This window comes from Xyrauchen texanus, chromosome 40 (assembly GCF_025860055.1).
Source record: "Xyrauchen texanus isolate HMW12.3.18 chromosome 40, RBS_HiC_50CHRs, whole genome shotgun sequence".
Taxonomy (NCBI): domain Eukaryota; kingdom Metazoa; phylum Chordata; class Actinopteri; order Cypriniformes; family Catostomidae; genus Xyrauchen; species Xyrauchen texanus.
Window position 1 is genome coordinate 1,002,696 of NC_068315.1, and position 17,657 is coordinate 1,020,352.

General features: G+C 45.2%; 2 protein-coding genes across 3 annotated transcripts in view; both read left to right on the forward strand.

The window, feature by feature from the left end:
• Positions 1-17,657, forward strand: part of LOC127633615 (paladin-like) — a 319,141-nt gene that overhangs the window by 112,486 nt on the left and 188,998 nt on the right. The gene's annotated exons all lie outside the window — the stretch shown is intronic.
• LOC127633630 (testican-2-like) overlaps positions 57-17,657 on the forward strand; it is a 35,332-nt gene continuing 17,731 nt past the window's right edge. The window contains exons 1-4 of one of the 2 annotated variants that reach the window (XM_052112859.1): positions 57-104; positions 2,324-2,531; positions 11,878-11,923; positions 15,850-15,964. In XM_052112859.1, coding sequence (XP_051968819.1) covers positions 2,364-2,531; positions 11,878-11,923; positions 15,850-15,964 — 329 coding nt within the window. In that variant the 5' untranslated portion in view covers positions 57-104; positions 2,324-2,363. Of the gene's footprint in view, positions 105-2,316; positions 2,532-11,877; positions 11,924-15,849; positions 15,965-17,657 lie in introns of those variants that run through there. The other variant, XR_007969231.1, reaches the window with a different exon arrangement.

The window sequence follows — 17,657 nt, forward strand, 5'->3', positions numbered from 1 at the left end:
TTTTAAAAACATCAGAACCCGGAAGAGCTTCAGAACTTTTGTGTGAGAACAGATAACTCACAATCGTGTCAGTTCCCAAATATTTCAGAAACGGGGAATTCATGGTAATGCCTTTGTTTTTAAATCTTAAATGTATTGTAAACTGAAACCACCGTGTTGAATTTCCCTTTCTTTATATCAGGAGTCTACAGTGTTAAATACATGCTTTTCATGATATAATCCTCCTCGTTTACTGTGAGACATATAAGCGAAATAATGTTGTTCGTTTAGTTGAATAATGCCTACAGACACAATATATTACACTGTATAGGAGAGCGTTTACAGTCAGTGACCTGCATCTTCCCACTCAATAAATCAGCGCTGAATGTCCATCTGCAACCTCCACATCTCATGTGCTGTAAAACATCTCCATGCATCAACATGTTTCATTGATCAATAGACAAGCAGAGCTGCTGTGGTCGCAGTCAAGCAACAGAACATCCAACATGACGGTGAGACAATAAATGCAATAAAATCGTGAAAACGGTTGTCATGGCAATTGGTGTTGGAGGCAAATTTATTACATATATTGGAACGATATTATTTAGAAACGTGTCAATATTTCAAATAACTTGCTGTTTAGAAAAGCTAAAATAAAAATAAATTAAACAGATGAAGCAAGTTTTTATGTCAAGTCCCTGATCTGTTTTTAATCTCAATGTTATTTGTTGGCCATATGGATATTTATTATACATTTTCCAATACATAAACATTGATACGCCGCAAGGACAGAACGTTCCCCTAACGTTAGTTTATGGTTCCCATTTGGTTTTGTTTTGGGGAGCAATTCTTTTCCGTATAGGAATGTTTGTTTTAGGTGTTATGTTTTATAACATGTGGAGTGGTGGTGGTGTAGTGGTCCAAGCACATAACTGGTAATCTGGTAATCAGAAGGTTGCTGGTTCGAGCCCCACAGCCACCACCATTGTGTCCTTGAGTAAGACACTTAACTCCAGGTTGCTCCGGGGGGATTGTCCCTGTAATAAGTGCACTGTAAGTCGCTTTGGATAAAAGCATCTGCCAAATGCATAAATGTAAATAACCAAGAACTAACGTACCAGGAACCAAAAATTATTAGCTGGATATGGACATTTTTTTTCTGTAGGATAATGCTGTAATTTCACACACATGCACGAGCTGAGAACAGAAATGATCTCACACACACACACACACACACACACACACACACACACACACACGTGGCTCTTTACATTATGCCGAGGAATTCTATATATTCCATATACTAACTAAAATAGATGCAACCCAGTGTTAAAACTATCCATTGCTGTTGCTCAAGTGTGTTAATGTGTTTGCATATAGATACCCTGGATTATCACTAACACGCACTAAAATGCGTAAATCTTAAAATATTTTTTTTGTGTAAAAAAAACACGATATTATCACACTCAAAAAATTTAATAACTAATATACATATATTTGTTATTACATTTTATTATTATTATTATTTATTTTCTAAGATTTATGCATTTAAATTTCATAACAAAATTCCAACAAATTGAATTGTGTAACAAACTAAATATTTTAAGTCTTGTTAATTTCATGTTACAAATTACACAATTCAACTTGATGGAATTTTGTTATGAAATTGAAATGCGTAAACCTTAAAAATAGGCTGAAATAAATATTTTTTAATTGTTTGGTATATGTCCAAAACATTGTATTACCATGGTATTTTTAATCAAATAAAAAAATTAATTAACATTTAATTGATTAATTTAATTTCGTGCGGTCACCTGTGGATGCGCACAGCTGACGTTGACGCAACGAACTGAACAGCGACAGATTATTTAGCAGAGACGGGCCACTTCTATTCAAATGAATGTGAGCAATCGGAACGGTCAACGGATGTACAAAAGAAGTCCCGCCTTACAGTTAAAAGAGCCAATCACCTTTTAGATACAGACATCGCCTGTCAATCAACTCTAGAACGCTCATGCGCATTAGCTATACAAGCCGGGGAAATTGCGTTTTTAAGCGTAATTTGAGGTTGAAAATAACAATTTATGATTTCAGTATTGTCAGATTTTATTGCTGATTTGAAATATGTTCTTTGATCGTCATCTTGACAACCCTTTTTGAGATGTCGGTCTTCTCTCATGCAAGTAGATAGGAGCTGCACTTGCATGACTGGAAATAGCCTCCCGAAGATGGCCAATAGTGGACTGACTTACGTGAAGATTGACAGCGACCTCTCTCTCTCTCCCTCTCTCTCTCTCTCTCTCTCTCTCTCTCTCTCTCTCTCTCTCTATCTATCATTCTTCAGGTCGTCTCGTCGTATCTCTGTGGTGTTTATTCGGGAGAATATGATCATCATGAAAGGTTCAGTTGTTCTTCAGCTGCTGCTCGTGACTCTGAGCGCGTCTGTGATGAGCGCGAGAGACGCGCGGGAGATCGTCGGGAATTTCATGGAGGATGAGCGCGAGAGCTGGCGGTTCAGCCGCACCATCAAACACTGGAACCGCTTCAGAGACGTGAGTGTCAATAACCCATAACATAATAACCCATTTATTGTCCTTTCATTGATTGAATGTGTGTGTGTGTGTGTGTTTGTCTATTACATAAATGACTTGTACAATCAACTGAACTAATAATTTGACTGTAACTACAAATATATGGATGAGACCGGGGCAAGTTGTCACAAGTTTTTACTCCAGTGAAAATTTCTCGGGGTTAATTTACATATAGACAGACAAAAAAAACAAAAACAAGTTTGAACATTTCCACCGCCATTGCCATATATATAAAAAAATAAAAGAAAAAACGACCCCTATAGCGGGGCATGTTGTCACAAGGAACCTGCAATGTATTGACAGACAGTGATTTGAATAGCCTATAAGTATAAACTGAAGTATAAACTTTGGTATCATACAAAAGAATACATTTGTAGCTACTTCTATACTAACTCATGATATAGCACAAATAAATGGACAGTTAAAATTAGGATGTAACATATAAAACATATGTGACAACTTGCCCCGACCAGACATTTATGAAAAAAAATACCCCATATGTGATCATTTTTTCCCTTTGGAACACAAAAGGAGAATGTTTTTAACATCAGCCTGTTTCTCCCCAATCTGTAACGCCCAATTCCCAATGCGCTCTTGAGTCCTCGTGGTGGCGTAGTGACTCGCCTCAATCCGGGTGGCGGAGGACGAATCTCAGTTGCGTCCACGTCTGAGACCGCCAATCCGCACGTGACTTGTTGAGCGGGTTACCGTGGAAACGTAGCGCGTGTGGAGGCTTCACGCTATTCTCCGTGGCATCAACGCACAACTCACCACACGCCCCACCGAGCGCGAGAACCACATTATAGTGACCACGAGGAGGTTACCCCATGTGACTCTACCTTCCCTAGCAACTGGACCAATTTGGTTGCTAAGGAGACCTGGCTGGAGTCACTCAGCACGCCCTGGATTCAAACTCACGACTCCGGGGGTGATAGTCAACGTCAATACTCGCCGAGATACCTAGACCCTCCCTAGCAACCTGGCCAATTTGGTTGCTAAGGAGACCTGGCTGGAGTCACTCAGCATGCCCTGGATTCAAACTCACGACTCCAGGTGTGATAGTCAGCGTCAATACTGGCTGAGATACCTAGACCCTCCCTAGCAACCGGGCCAATTTGGTTGCTAAGGAGACCTGGCTGGAGTCACTCAGCACGCCCTGGATTCAAACTCACGACTCCAGGTGTGATAGTCAGTGTCAATACTGGCTGAGATACCTAGACCCTCCCTAGCAACCGGGCCAATTTGGTTGCTAAGGAGACCTGACTGGAGTCACTCAGCATGCCCTGGATTCAAACTCACGACTCCAGGTGTGATAGTCAGCGTCAATACTGGCTGAGATACTTAGACCCTCCCTAGCAACCGGGCCAATTTGGTTGCTAAGGAGACCTGGCTGGAGTCACTCAGCACGCCCTGGATTCAAACTCACGACTCCGGGGGTGATAGTCAACGTCAATACTCGCTCAAGCTACCCAGACCCCCGATATTGAAAGATTTAATATTATGCATGCATTAATTTATACCACCATAGTTCAGGAGTGTCACACCCGCTCATGGAATGTCATCCGGTCCGATATATATTCACACTCCTATCCCTGTAAACACTCTCGTTCCACTCTTTCTTACAGTAGCAATCTTATGCATTACCGGAATGTTTTTTGCTTATTGGTTTCCTTGTTCTTGTTGGTGCACGGTTGCATCCTGCAAGCTACACATTTTGCCATTCTGGTCTCTTAGACCCAAAATTTTACAGTGGCGTATCTATTCGTACCCCCTCTCTAACGCATAGATAACATTCACACGTATATGTATCATTTGCATATTAAATATATGTCTTACCGATTATGATGGGCATGCTAGATTTGATATAACTGCAGGGCTGGACCGACGCATTTTGGGGCCGATCAAGGGCGGACTGGCCATCGGGGAGAACCGAGCGGGCCGGTGGGTCGGCCGTGAAACGGGACGAATTGGCCACGATAAGCTAAAACGAGCCGGCGTGTTATGCAGAACGGACCACGATACGGTGCCGCGATATGCAGAAAAGGACAGCGAACTCTGTGTGTTTGTAGTAGATGACAGAGCACTTATTCACTGTAAAGTGTGCCGCACATGCAGACTATATATTTATTCAAATAAGTCGCATCCTTTTGCGGCTTAACGAGCCATACGACGTACTGATTATCCGGAGGTGAGAAACATTAGAGGTGAGAAAGTGTCAAGAATATGAGATAGATTTTTTGCTTATATTGCCCACCTCTAATGTTTACTTTTTTATTTTATTAGATTTTTTGGGGGGATTTTCTCCCCTTTTTCTCCCCAATTTGGAACGCCCAATTCCCATTGCTTGCCTCCGCATCTGAGACCGTCGATCCGCGCATCATCACGTGGTGAGTTGTGTGTGGATGCCGCGGAAAATAGCGTGAAGCCTCCACACGCGCTACATCTCCATGGTAACACGCTCAACAAGCCACGTGATAAGATGCGCAGATTGACGGTCTCAGACGCGGAGGCAACCGAGGGGTGATCTCCGGTCGTCTGGCCCCCCCCGCCGGGTACCCGCCGTCTCCCCGGTATAAAATGTATACATTTTATATTGAATTACGTTTTGTTTTTTGGCATCAGATTTACTTTGGTAGAGTGAGAGCGTGAGACAGAGACTGAAAGCGTGCCTGACCATCACATGAGTATCATAGTCATGACAATCGATTGTTGCAATCTGTAATCGGTGCATTGAAATGTCTTTGTCAGATCAATGCATCTTTACACCCCTACTAAGAACTGCTGTCTGCTTTCTAGGTTTCGGAACAGAACTTATGTGCACACAAGCGGCAAAGAAAATACAAATTCCTCTGAAAATACAACAGAGATGCGTTTGGGGGAAAATAGTCTTGCCCACTTCACAGATCTCAGACTGACAGGCAGTAAGAGTGACATGTAGTGTCTCTAATGCCAAAGCAATTTGTGGAGTGGTGCATTTATGGACGGGCTTTCATTACAGAGAGCCGCAGAGTCATCAGCCTGTCAGTCAGCTCTCATTTTGTCAATCATTCGGAGACAAAATGACACTGAATCTTTAAATCTACAAACGGGGGTTTCAAGCTCAGGTGTGATTTAAAACGGACCATTTGCATTGTGTCAATAAAGCAATAAGCCACTCGATGCCATGCATCAGTAGCGTAGCCAGAAACAAGACTTTTTGTGTGCCAAGAGAAAACTGGGTGTGCAAGAACTAATGCACAATTAACAACCATTGCATCAGAGAATGCATGAGAATTCACAGCTCATCCACTTTCAGTTTTACTGTCAGTCTGCAGTTTTTTAGTGTACTTTACATTAGACTAATCCTCAAAGGATTTGTTTGCATTAATTGCCCAGTGAAGCTCCTGAATGCTGCAAAATCACAAATTGATTGTCTTTGCCAGGGCTGCACATGCATACTAGATATTCACACATCCGTATGTGTGGCTTCTGTCCAGTGTGAAGCATGCAAATTATATTAAAACTACATTTCAACAGAGCGTAGCAGTAGGATTCACTCCTGGAGCTCAAGAGAGAGAGAGAGAGAGATTTTCGGGATCACTGCTTCCCAGAAATGCCATCAAATTGTCCTCGGCCTGCTGGATCGCTTCCTCCATCGACGCCGGACAGGGCACTGGACCCACTCGGCCATCCTACGGGGCAGCTGGGCGATGAACTGCTCCAGTACCACCTTGTCCACGATGTCCTGGGCACCGCGGAGCTCCCCCGCTAGCAACCATTTCCGGCAGGCGTCCCGGAGTTGCTGTGCGAAGGCGAATTGGCGGCCGTGTTTGTCCAGCTTCGGGGCATGGAATTGCTATCGGCTCTGTTCCGGGGGTCCGGCCAAACCGCTGCAGAATGGCTCTCCTTCAAGTCATCGTAAAGGAGGAGGTTGGCTGCGGGGAGCTGTTGGAATGCAAGCTGCGGTTCCCCAGAGAGTAATGGCAACAGTCTGGGCTCCTACTGGTTAGGCGGCCATTCCCACACCTCGGCTGTCTTCTCGAAGAGGTCGTTTTGACTAGGGTGACCGGTTGTACAGCCGGGGTGGGCTCTGGGGCCGCAGCAACCCCCTCGTGACTGATCAGGCTCCGGAATGCCTGTCGGTCCTGGAGCACCTCCTGCTCCAGCTGCAGCTCGACGAGGGCCTGATGCTGGTTCTGCTGGATGCCGTAGGGGGTCTTCATCACCTTGCCCAGTGGTGAGGACTCCATGATGATGTTTCTCCTCGAATCCCGGGTTGCTCTCTCTCCATTTCCAACCGGTGTCCCCGGCTCCCCTTTATCTCGCTCTTCCGCTGATTCAGCGCTGACCATGCAGCTTCAAGGCCCGGCCAGGCCCTCCTTGTCACTGTTCTACATCTAGACGAGTATGTGCAATTTGCTAAAAACGCAAGCAGTTCAGCTTTTGCAGGCTGTGTTTCCACTGGCACGGGAAAAAATAGACTTGCAACGCTAGGTAACAACTTGCTCCGCACCGTTGTCAATCCTACAATCCACCTTGTGAGCGTGCCGCTCGGCTTCCATAGAAATTAATTGAAAACGCCCTCTCAGCTTCGCGCTTTACCATGGAGACGTAGCACGTGTGGAGGTTTCACGCTATTCTCCACGGCATCCACACACAACTCACCACACGCCCCACCGAGAGCGAGAACCACATTATAGCGACCACGAGGAGGTTACCCCATGTGACTCTACCCTCCCTAGCAACCGGGCAAATGTGGTTACTTAGGAGACCCGACTGGAGTCACTCAGCACGCCCTGAATTCAAACTCACGACTCCATGTGTGACAGTCACACAATAATGGACAGATTTTGCTCTTATGGAAAGAAATTGCTACTTTTATTCACTATAGTGGCATTCAACTGATCACAATATATAGTCAGGACATTAATAACATGAAACATTACTATTACAATTTGTAAAAGAGTTCTCATCAAAAAGTCCTCCACGTGCAGCAATGACAGCTATTTCGCAAGAGTCATTCACTATAGAAACCGCAATGTCCTCCACCATTTTAAACAGCACCCATTGTGTAATTAAGTCTGTTGTGTCTCTCAGCTGTGATGAGCCTTAATGCTGAAGTTGTTCGTTTAAATCCATTGAAAGCGATTTCCTAACTTTATTAGTGTAGTAGTAATACAAGCGATCACGAGCGCTGTTGTATGTAAACACTGATTGACGTGGACGTCACCTCACCCAACTGGCTCATATTACACACAAAAATGATCTTTTGGCACCACCTGCTGGCTAACATATGTAATGCAAAAAATAAAAGACAAACGGTAGCTCTTAACACATCTGCGCTGCTCTTACACTTTAGTTTAGATTGGCATCAGAGTGATACACACACAGTGAAGCGCCACTAACCAGGGAGATAACATTGGCTGTGCAACTTTGTTGTCAAGTTAGCTGAATTTGTGGGAAGTATTTGCGATCTCTCTGTTCATGAATGAGGTGTGCATTAGAGAAATACACTCTAACTGGAACTGCTGTGAATTATATAGGTCTGAAAAATGTTTTAACAAGACTACTTTCTAGAAATGCACATGCTAAAAGCCACAATGCAATTGCATTTGCAGAGAGACGTGAAAATACAATGCAACTTTGATGAAGGTCATTAAATTGCATGTGGTGTCCTTTCAGAAACGGTGATGAAACAGTTAGCTGCAGTAATGCCCTTGAGACGTGCTGCCCGCTGCATGCTGCAGGAGATCCCTCGGCTCACTTATTCACCCAGATTGTATTAACAGATAAAAATGAAAGAGCATGTAAAGCACTGAGCTGTCCTCTTTCATGTGTTTCTAAATTTGCATCTCATTTTCTCTCCCTCTCTCCATACCTGCTCTCCTGCCACACGCCACTGAAGGAAGTCGAGGTTGGTATCTTTGTCATGTATTTCACTTTGATGTCTGTGTTTCACGGACCTGACTCGGAGCAGATGGCTCCTGTACTTCCTGTCCTGGCAATCATCCACGAAACAATACAGTGTGCCAGCACATTTTGCGAGGGTTATGATCATGAAGATGCTTAGTTTATTTGGATATTTAATTGTGCACTGATGTTTCAGCTTGTTAATTAGCATGTTACTCTAATTAGCAGTGTTAAGTGCTGTCTGCTTCTGTATGAACTCATCTGACTTCTTGTTCACATGGAAACGAACTAGGAAAGTTTCTTGTGTTTTATGCTCCCTTATGGGCACTTTACACAAATAGGGTACAAATGATAGCAATTAATTAGCAATAAAGGCACAACTGGTCTTTGGAGTGAGAACTAATAGATACAGTAACTATCTAACCTAAAATTAATCTAGTTTACAAACACATCAAGAGTCTCAAAACGACCCCTAGTAGACCGGGTAATGTCATTACATTTTCTTGTTTTTTGGGCACACCCAATTTTAGCACGCCCAATTCCCAATGCGCTCCAAGTCCGCGTGGTGTCGTGGTGACTCGCCTCAATCTGGGTGGTGGAGGACGAATCTCAGTTGCGTCCGAGACCGTCAATCCGCGCATCTTATCACGTGGCTTGTTGAGCGCGTTACCGTGGAGACGTAGCGCGTGTGGAGGCTTCACGCTATTCTCCACGGCATCCACACACAACTCACCACACGCCCCACCGAGAGCGAGAACCACATTATAGCGACCACGAGGAGATTACCCCATGTGACTCTACCCTCCCTAGCAACCAGGCCAATTTGGTTGCTAAGGAGACCTGACTGGAGTCACTCAGCACGCCCTGGATTCAAACTCGCGACTCCAGGTATGATAGTCACACAATAATGTACAGATTTTGCTCTTATGGAAAGAAATTGGTCAGGACATTAATAACGTGAAACATTACTATTACAATTCTTAAAAGAGTTCTCGGCAAAACATCCTCCACGTGCAGCAATGACAGTTTTGCAGATCCTTGTTGTTCTAGCGGTCAGTTTGTCGAGATACACAGGTGACCTTTCACCCCACACTTCCTGTAGCACTTTACCCTTCCCCCCACATTTCCTGTAGCACTTGACCTTTCACCCCACACTTCCTGTAGCACTTGACCTTTCACCCCACTTCCTGTAGCACATGACCTTTCACCCCACTTCCTGTAGCACATGACCTTTCACCCCACTTCCTGTAGCACTTGACCTTTCACCCCACACTTCCTATAGCACTTGACCTTTCACCCCACTTCCTGTAGCACATGACCTTTCACCCCACACTTAATGTAGCACTTGACCTTTCACCCCACACTTCCTGTAGCACATTTTTGACCTAATATTGACCTTAAGACATGCACAAAGACGATGTTAAGCTTCATTTAATGAACCAAATATCTTTCAGCTGTGTTTGATATAATGGCGAGTGATTTTCTAGCACCAAATTAGCATTTTAGCATGATTACTCAAGGATAAGGTGTTGGAGTGATGCTGCTGTCTAGATTTGATCGAAAATGACTTTATATAAATAGTGATGGTGCTGTTTTTTACAGTAATGTCCTGACTATATTGTGATCAGTTGAATGCCACTTTGGGGAATTAAAGTTCCAATTTCGTTTTTAAATCTGTACATTATTCCAAACTTTTGGCCGCCAGTGATATAGATATTTACTTAATTGCAAATGCTTTTTAGATGCTTGCATTTATTTTTCCAATGGCAGGCTAGCACCATACATAGCAGCCTGTCATCATTGGTGTGTGTGTGTGTGTGTGTGTGTGTGTGTGTGTGTGTGTGTGTGTGTGCGTGTGTGTGTGTGTGTGAATGGGTGATTGAATCACAGTGTAAAGCGCTTTGGTAACCTCTAAGGTTAAAAAAAAGCGCTATATAATTGCAGACCATTTACCACTTACCATTTATTGACTTCTTAGACGGTTTGATTCACAAAAGAGCCTCTGATGACAGCACAAACATGCGAGGATAGTACGTTTCAGATGCTATTGTGTATGCTAAGTCAAAGCTTTACTATGGAAATTCACTTCATTCATAAAATGATTTTATTGCTGTTCTGCATAGATGCTAAAAAATCTCCTATTCTGATTTACTAGCGCACCTGATGCCATCCTTATATGGTGTTTTCATAGGCATGGAATATGATAACTGGGAACGAACGTGCACATGCCCCTTTTTACGAATGTTTGGAATTCACTAGCATACACCCGTTTAACAAATCTGGGGTGTACGCAGGAACGTTTTACGGAAGGTCCATTTTACGTTATTACTTTTACCTTATTACTCAAGTTATTTATTTCCTCTTTCCCTGGGGATGGGCGTGCCTTCCGCCCCATCTGCCGGCTGGTCATCCCCGTCTACCTGGATGAGGGAGGGGACAAGGGGAGGGGAAAAAAAAGGTGGCACCTATACCCACATAACGGCAATCGTACCAAACAAAACATTTTAAAAAAGAGAGGGAAAGGCCAACACGGAGCGGCAGTGGGAGAGAGAGACACTTATTCGCCGGTTCTCCGATACGCTGTAGCTTGGTCACTCCTCTCACCCTCTAACGGACGACAGCTGCGCCTCCCCAGACGGATTGGAGGCAGTCCTCCAGCTCCTGTCGGACGGAACGCCCTGCAGCGCTCTTGGAAAACCAAAGGGGTCTCCCCCGCCCCTGGCAGTGGTTCTCACGCTCCAGGCGGTCGGCCAGGAGCCCCTCCCCACTCGCGGTCACCAGTCTCATACCCTGGTAGGGGTCTCCTCCCCCCCCGGCAGCGGCCCTGACCACTCCAGGTGGCCGGTTAGGAACCCCTTCTCCCTTCGCGGTCGGCGGCCGGGCTCCTCCGTCATCCGGCGGATGGTCGCGGCTGCTCCGTTGGGGTGGATGGTAGTGGCGAGGACTCTACTACAGCGCATCCCTCCTCCTTCCTGGATTTTGGAACCAGTGTAAAGCTATTAAGTGGAAAGGAGGAGGCGAGAATCGTCTCCAGTCGGCCCTTATCCCTCTCTGAGGCTCAATTAGCCTGATTATGGGCCGGGTGTGCGGAATCACGACCCCGCCATCCACCCTACAACACCAACATTGCATATGATTGCAAACAAACTAACCTCGATTGCGTTATAGCTTAATTAACCCTGTCACCCACTATTGCAATCCCATCTGTACCATCTGTAACCCTGGTTCCCATTCTGGTGTGCTTTGTTATGCATTTAAAAAGTATGTTTATGGGTAGCCACAAAATATGGTCTGAAACTGTTAAATTTAGACATCCCAGATTTCGGTAACAGGGTTGAAAGTGCCTGTGACAGTCACTCTTTATAAGAAACATCTCATAAATGTGAATTGTAATGTTTCTCTTTTGTGTTTCTCTCAGGATGACTACATCCGTACACTGGACGATCCACAGACTTCTGATGAAGGTAAGTCTCAGAACGTCTGTCATGGTCTTTATTTTCACACTAAAGGGGAAAACGTCCTGTTTCTCAAATCCCTTTCAGCACATGTTCTGTTCACTTCGTTAAGACTGATAATAACAGATTTTCATTAATTGAATATATATATTGTAAGTTTGTTGCAATATATTCAGATACATACAAATATATAAGTTAGGGATGCACCGATATGAACGTTTTTGGCTGATAACGATATTGTGCCATTTGGCGAGGAGGGCGGGGATGGGCCATGATGATGCACGCCCGGCCCCTAATCAGGCTAATCAAAACATACAGGGCGTGCTGAGTGACTCCAGTCAGGTCTCCTTAGCAACCAAATTGGCCCGGTTGCTAGGGAGGGTAGAGTCACATGGGGTAACCTCCTCGTGGTCGCTATAATGTGGTTCTCGCTCTCGGTGGGGCGTGTGGTGAGTTGTGCGTGGATGACGCGGAGAATAGCGTGAAGCCTCCACACGCGCTACGTCTCCACGGTAACGCACTCAACAAGCCACTTGATAAGATGTGCCAGGTCTCCTAAGCAACCAAATTGGCCTGGTTGCTAGGGAGGGTAGAGTCACATGGCGTAACTTCCTCGTGGTCACTATAATGTGGTTCTCGCTCTCGGTGAGGCGTGTGGTGAGTTGTGTGCACGGAGAATAGTGTGAAGCCTCCACACGTGCTACGTCTCCGTGGTAACGCGCTCAACAAGGCACGTGATAAGATGCGCGGATTGACGGTCTCAGACGTGGAGGCAACCCGGATTGAGGCGAGTCACTACACCACCACGAGGACTTTGGGAATTGAGCGTTACAAATTGGGAAGAAAATGAAAGAAACAAAATGAAAAATATTGGCAACACTGTTGCTAGTGATGTTCTTAACTATAATATTGGAACAATAAACAACATTTGATGCAATCTATATAACATTTATGCCATCGTACCACCCTTCTCGAAACTCCCAGCATCCCCCTGTCCCTTTACTGACAAGATTTTTACCTCTGAATAAGAACTTCCAATCATCTCTAGTTGGCATCGTGGGCCTTTGGGCATCAGAATGAGAGAACTACGGCCACATTTGTAGAGTGTATTTGGATGGATGTGTTGAGCTAATGTCCTGCGTTTAATCACAATCTTTTGACACTTTCAAGCCGTTTTTTCTGCGGCTGTCTGTGAGGGCTGCTTTCAGAGGGAGTTACATACATTAACGAAGCTTGAAAGTGTGCCACAAATCAGAGCCCAGAAATTGTAGCATGCTCATGTTTCTATGGAAACACCTCCAGCGGTGCTCTGCGATGGAAGACGCTGCTGAGGGAAAGATGCGGCCACCCTTTGCATCGTCACGCGGCCCTGAATAATCACAAGCATACGCGCCTCACAGGAGAATGACCATAGTAACCCACCAGAGAGACCGACATGGCGGAATAGAGATATCAAAGTTATAATTTCAGCGGCTGGAGGGATTGAGAGAGGTTATATGGTGTGCAGGACTGGACTTGTTATCTGGCATACCGGGCATTTTCCCGGTGGGCCGACACACTTTGGGGCCAGGGGCGGACTGGCCATCGGGAGAACCGAGCGGGCCGGTGGGAATGTGAATATTTAGCGTTAACAACATGGGTTACTGATAACAATGACTTAGAGTAGATTTATTCAGTTTAAAGGAACCACTAATCACCACCACGAGGAGGTTACCCCGTGTGACTCTACCCTCCCTAGCAACCGGGCCAATTTGGTTGCTAAGGAGACCTGACTGGAGTCACTCAGCACACCCTGGATTCAAACTCGCGACTCCAGGTGTGATAGTCAGCATCAATACTCGCTGAGATACCTAGACACTCCCTAGCAACCGGGCCAATTTGGTTTCTAAGGAGACCTGACTGGAGTCACTCAGCACGCCCTGGATTCAAACTCACGACTCCAGCGGTGATAGTTAACATCAATACTCGCTGAGATACACAGACCCCAACTTTAAATCTTCTGTTAAAACTCGAGCTGTGAAGTTGTTTATATCATTGTTTTTACGGTCGTAAAATTGGTAATAACTTTCCACAGATGCGGTTAGTAAGTGACTTTATGTCTTGTGTCTATTCTTTTGAAACAGTGAGTATTTTAATGTTTACAGATCGACCTCATTTGACCATTTAAGTGTCTCACTGGAACACAGATTTGCTTTTTTTTAAAGGGCACCTATCATGCCAAATACACTTTTATATGGTGTTTGTACATAAATGTGAGTTGGCCGTGTGTGTACACAACCACCCTATAATGTTAAAAGTCTTTCTTATATTTCTATTCATCATAAACAGTGTGTCAAAATGAACGCTTTTCCTTTCTGCTCTAAAGTGACGTCACGTTAGAGCAGGCCACGCCCATGTGTGGTGACGGACTCCGCCCTACTATCATAGCTCCTCCCCTGAGTGATCTACACACAGTCCTGGAGCAGATACAGTGAGAAGAATAATGAACATAAGAGTCTTCATGTACTCCCGACATCAGAGCCACTGAAGACGCAGTGGACAAGCTGGACTGGTAATCTGGAATACCGGGAATTTTCCCGGTGGGCCGACACACTTTGGGGGCGATCAGGGGTGGACTGGCCATCGGGAGAACCGAGCGGGCCGGGGAGGGTCAGCCGGGAATCGGCCCGAATGGGCTGCGATAAGCTAAAATGAACCACCGCGTTATGCAGAACGGACCACAAAATGCTGCCGTGATGTGCAGAAAAGGACAGCGAACACCCCCCGTTCAACTTTTGGGCAGTCGCTATGTAAAATCCCAGGCCGATTCCTCTTCCCAGTCCTGTCTGAACTCCCGTATTTACTCTGTCAGTCATACCGGTTCTGATTTGTTGTTGCTATAGTAACCGAAGCATGAGCTGTTAAGACAGAGCCCTCTTCCTGAAAGGGGGAGGGGAGCAGCAGCTCATTTGCATTTAAAGAGACACACACGAAATCAGCATGTTTTTGATTCCACCCAAAAAGAGGTGTTTATAACATGATATAATAAATGATCCGTGGGGTATTATGAGCTGAAACTTCACACACACATTCTGGGGACACCTGAGACTTGTATTACATCTTGTAAAAAAGAGCAAAATAGGTCTCTTTTAAAGAAACCTGAAGTCTAAATTCCTTTTGTGATAATCAACATTATGCCACAAATGCTGTCGATTGAGTTAAACGTGTGTTGAACCCGGAATATTCCCTCATCTGTAATACTGTGGTACTCTTCGAGCAGAACAGGAAGAAAGAGTCAGATTCACTTTGTATAGCATTGTAATGCCATGTCCTATATTATTCCTGCCATTCTTTATATTTGTATGTAAATATGTTTTCTGTGTGTAAAGTGAAGCTTCGTCTGGGGAATAGATTGTCCCATCTCTCGGTGTTATTGACTAAAAGTCTCGTTCCTGTCGACAGCAGCAAACGTCTCAATGTGTCGTTGGCGTGGAGTCATTTGTTTGTGCTCTTGTTTATCAGTTTACAGACGTTGCAGGCAGATGGTATATTCTCCGGCTCTTTGCGCTAGTCATGAATTATTCATAACCGATGCTGAGAGATAAAAGAGATTTAACATTTCTGTTTTCCATGAAGCTGCTTGATGTGCTGGTAAAATCTGGTGTTAGTGCAATACACACATGCTCATAACTTTTATTAGGAAACACCGGCAGGTATCGCTGTCTGGAAAGTACATTGGAAAAAATGTAAATAAATTTAACAGAAAAATAATGTAAAAATGCTCTTGCAGTAAAAAGTATGACATACTTTACTGGTAAAAATATATATTTAATTTAACAAAAAAATGCATTTTATTACATTAAAAATGTATGACTTTTCTTAAAGTTTCCACCTGTGTTACTATGATGGTTAAAGATTTAGACCAAAGGTTTCAGCATCTCACTTTTGATTGACAGGTGTGGATACCACTAAAGATCCATGTCAGAAGGTGAAATGCAGTCACCATAAGGTGTGTGTTGCTCAGGGTTACCAGAGAGCCGTGTGCATCAACCGCAAGAAACTGGAACACAGGTGAGTCTCAGATGGGACATTATGGACCGCAGAGCTCGAGTGTAATCGGCAAAACTAACGGGTCAGAACATTATTACCTGCCGGTCTATATCTGCTGAGTCTCTTAAGTGTGTGTGTGTGTGTGCGTGTGTGTGGTTGCGTGTGTGTGAGTGAGTGTGCGTGCGTGCGTGCGTGTGTGGTTGTGTGTGTGTGAGTGAGTGAGTGTGTGTGTGGTTGTGTGTGTGTGAGTGAGTGTGCGTGCGTGTGTGGTTGTGTGTGTGTGTGAGTGAGTGAGTGTGCATGTGTGTGTGTGTGTGGTTGTGTGTGTGAGTGAGTGTGTGTGTGGTTGTGTGTGTGAGTGAGTGTGTGTGTGTGGTTGTGTGTGTGAGTGAGTGTGTGTGTGTGGTTGTGTGTGTGAGAGAGTGTGTGTGTGGTTGTGTGTGTGAGTGTGTGTGTGTGTGTGTGAGTGAGTGTGTGTGTGGTTGTGTGTGTGTGAGAGAGTGAGTGTGCGTGTGTGGTTGTGTGTGTGAGTGTGTGTGTGGTTGTGTGTGTGTGAGTGAGTGAGTGTGCGTGTGTGGTTGTGTGTGTGTGTGAGTGAGTGTGTGTGTGGTGTGTGTGTGTGAGTGAGTGAGTGTGTGTGTGGTTGTGTGTGTGTGTGAGTGTGTGAGTGTGCGTGTGTGGTTGTGTGTGTGTGAGAGAGTGAGTGTGCGTGTGTGGTTGTGTGTGTGAGTGTGTGTGTGGTTGTGTGTGTGTGTGTGAGTGAGTGTGCGTGTGTGGTTGTGTGTGTGTGTGAGTGAGTGAGTGTGTTTGTGTGTGTGAGTGAGTGGTTGTGTGTGTGAGTGAGTGTGTGGTTGTGAGTGAGTGTGCGTGTGTGTGGTTGTGTGTGTGTGTGGTGTGTGTGTGTGGTTGTGAGTGAATGAGTGTGCGTGGTTGTGAGTGAGTGAGTGGGCGTGTGTGGTTGTGTGTGTGTGAGTGAGTGAGTGTGGTTGTGTGTGTGTGTGGTTGTGTGTGTGTGTGGTTGTGAGTGAATGAGTGTGCGTGTGTGTGGTTGTGAGTGAGTGAGTGGGCGTGTGTTTGTGTGTGAGTGAGTGTGTGGTTGTGTGTGAGTGAGTGAATGAGTGTGCGCGTGCTTGTGTGTGAGTGAGTGTGTGTGGTTGTGAGTGAGTGTGCGTGTGTGTGGTTGTGTGTGTGTGGTTGTGAGTGAGTGAGTGTGCATGTGTGTGGTTGTGTGTGTGCGTGTGTGTGAGTGAGTGAGGGTGTGTGCGCGTGCGTGGTTGTGTGTGTGTGTGGTTGTGAGTGAGTGAGTGTGCGTGTGTGTGGTTGTGTGTGTGTGTGGTTGTGAGTGAGTGAGTGTGCGAGTGTGTGGTTGTGTGTGGTTGTGAGTAAGTGTGCATGTGTGTGTGGTTGTGAGTGAGTGTGCGTGTGTGTGGTTGTGAGTGCGTGTGTGTGGTTGTGAGTGAGTGTGCGTGTGGTTGTGTGTGTGTGTGTGTGGTTGTGAGTGAGTGAGTGTGCGTGTGTGTGGTTGTGTGTGTGTGTGGTTGTGAGTGAGTGTGCGTGTGGTTGTGAGTGAGTGAGTGTGCGTGTGTGTGGTTGTGTGTGTGTGTGGTTGTGAGTGAGTGTGCGTGTGTGTGGTTGTGTGCGTGTGTGTGTGTGTGTGTGTGTGGTTGTGAGTGAGTGTGCGTGTGTGTGGTTGTGTGTGTGTGTGTGTGTGTGT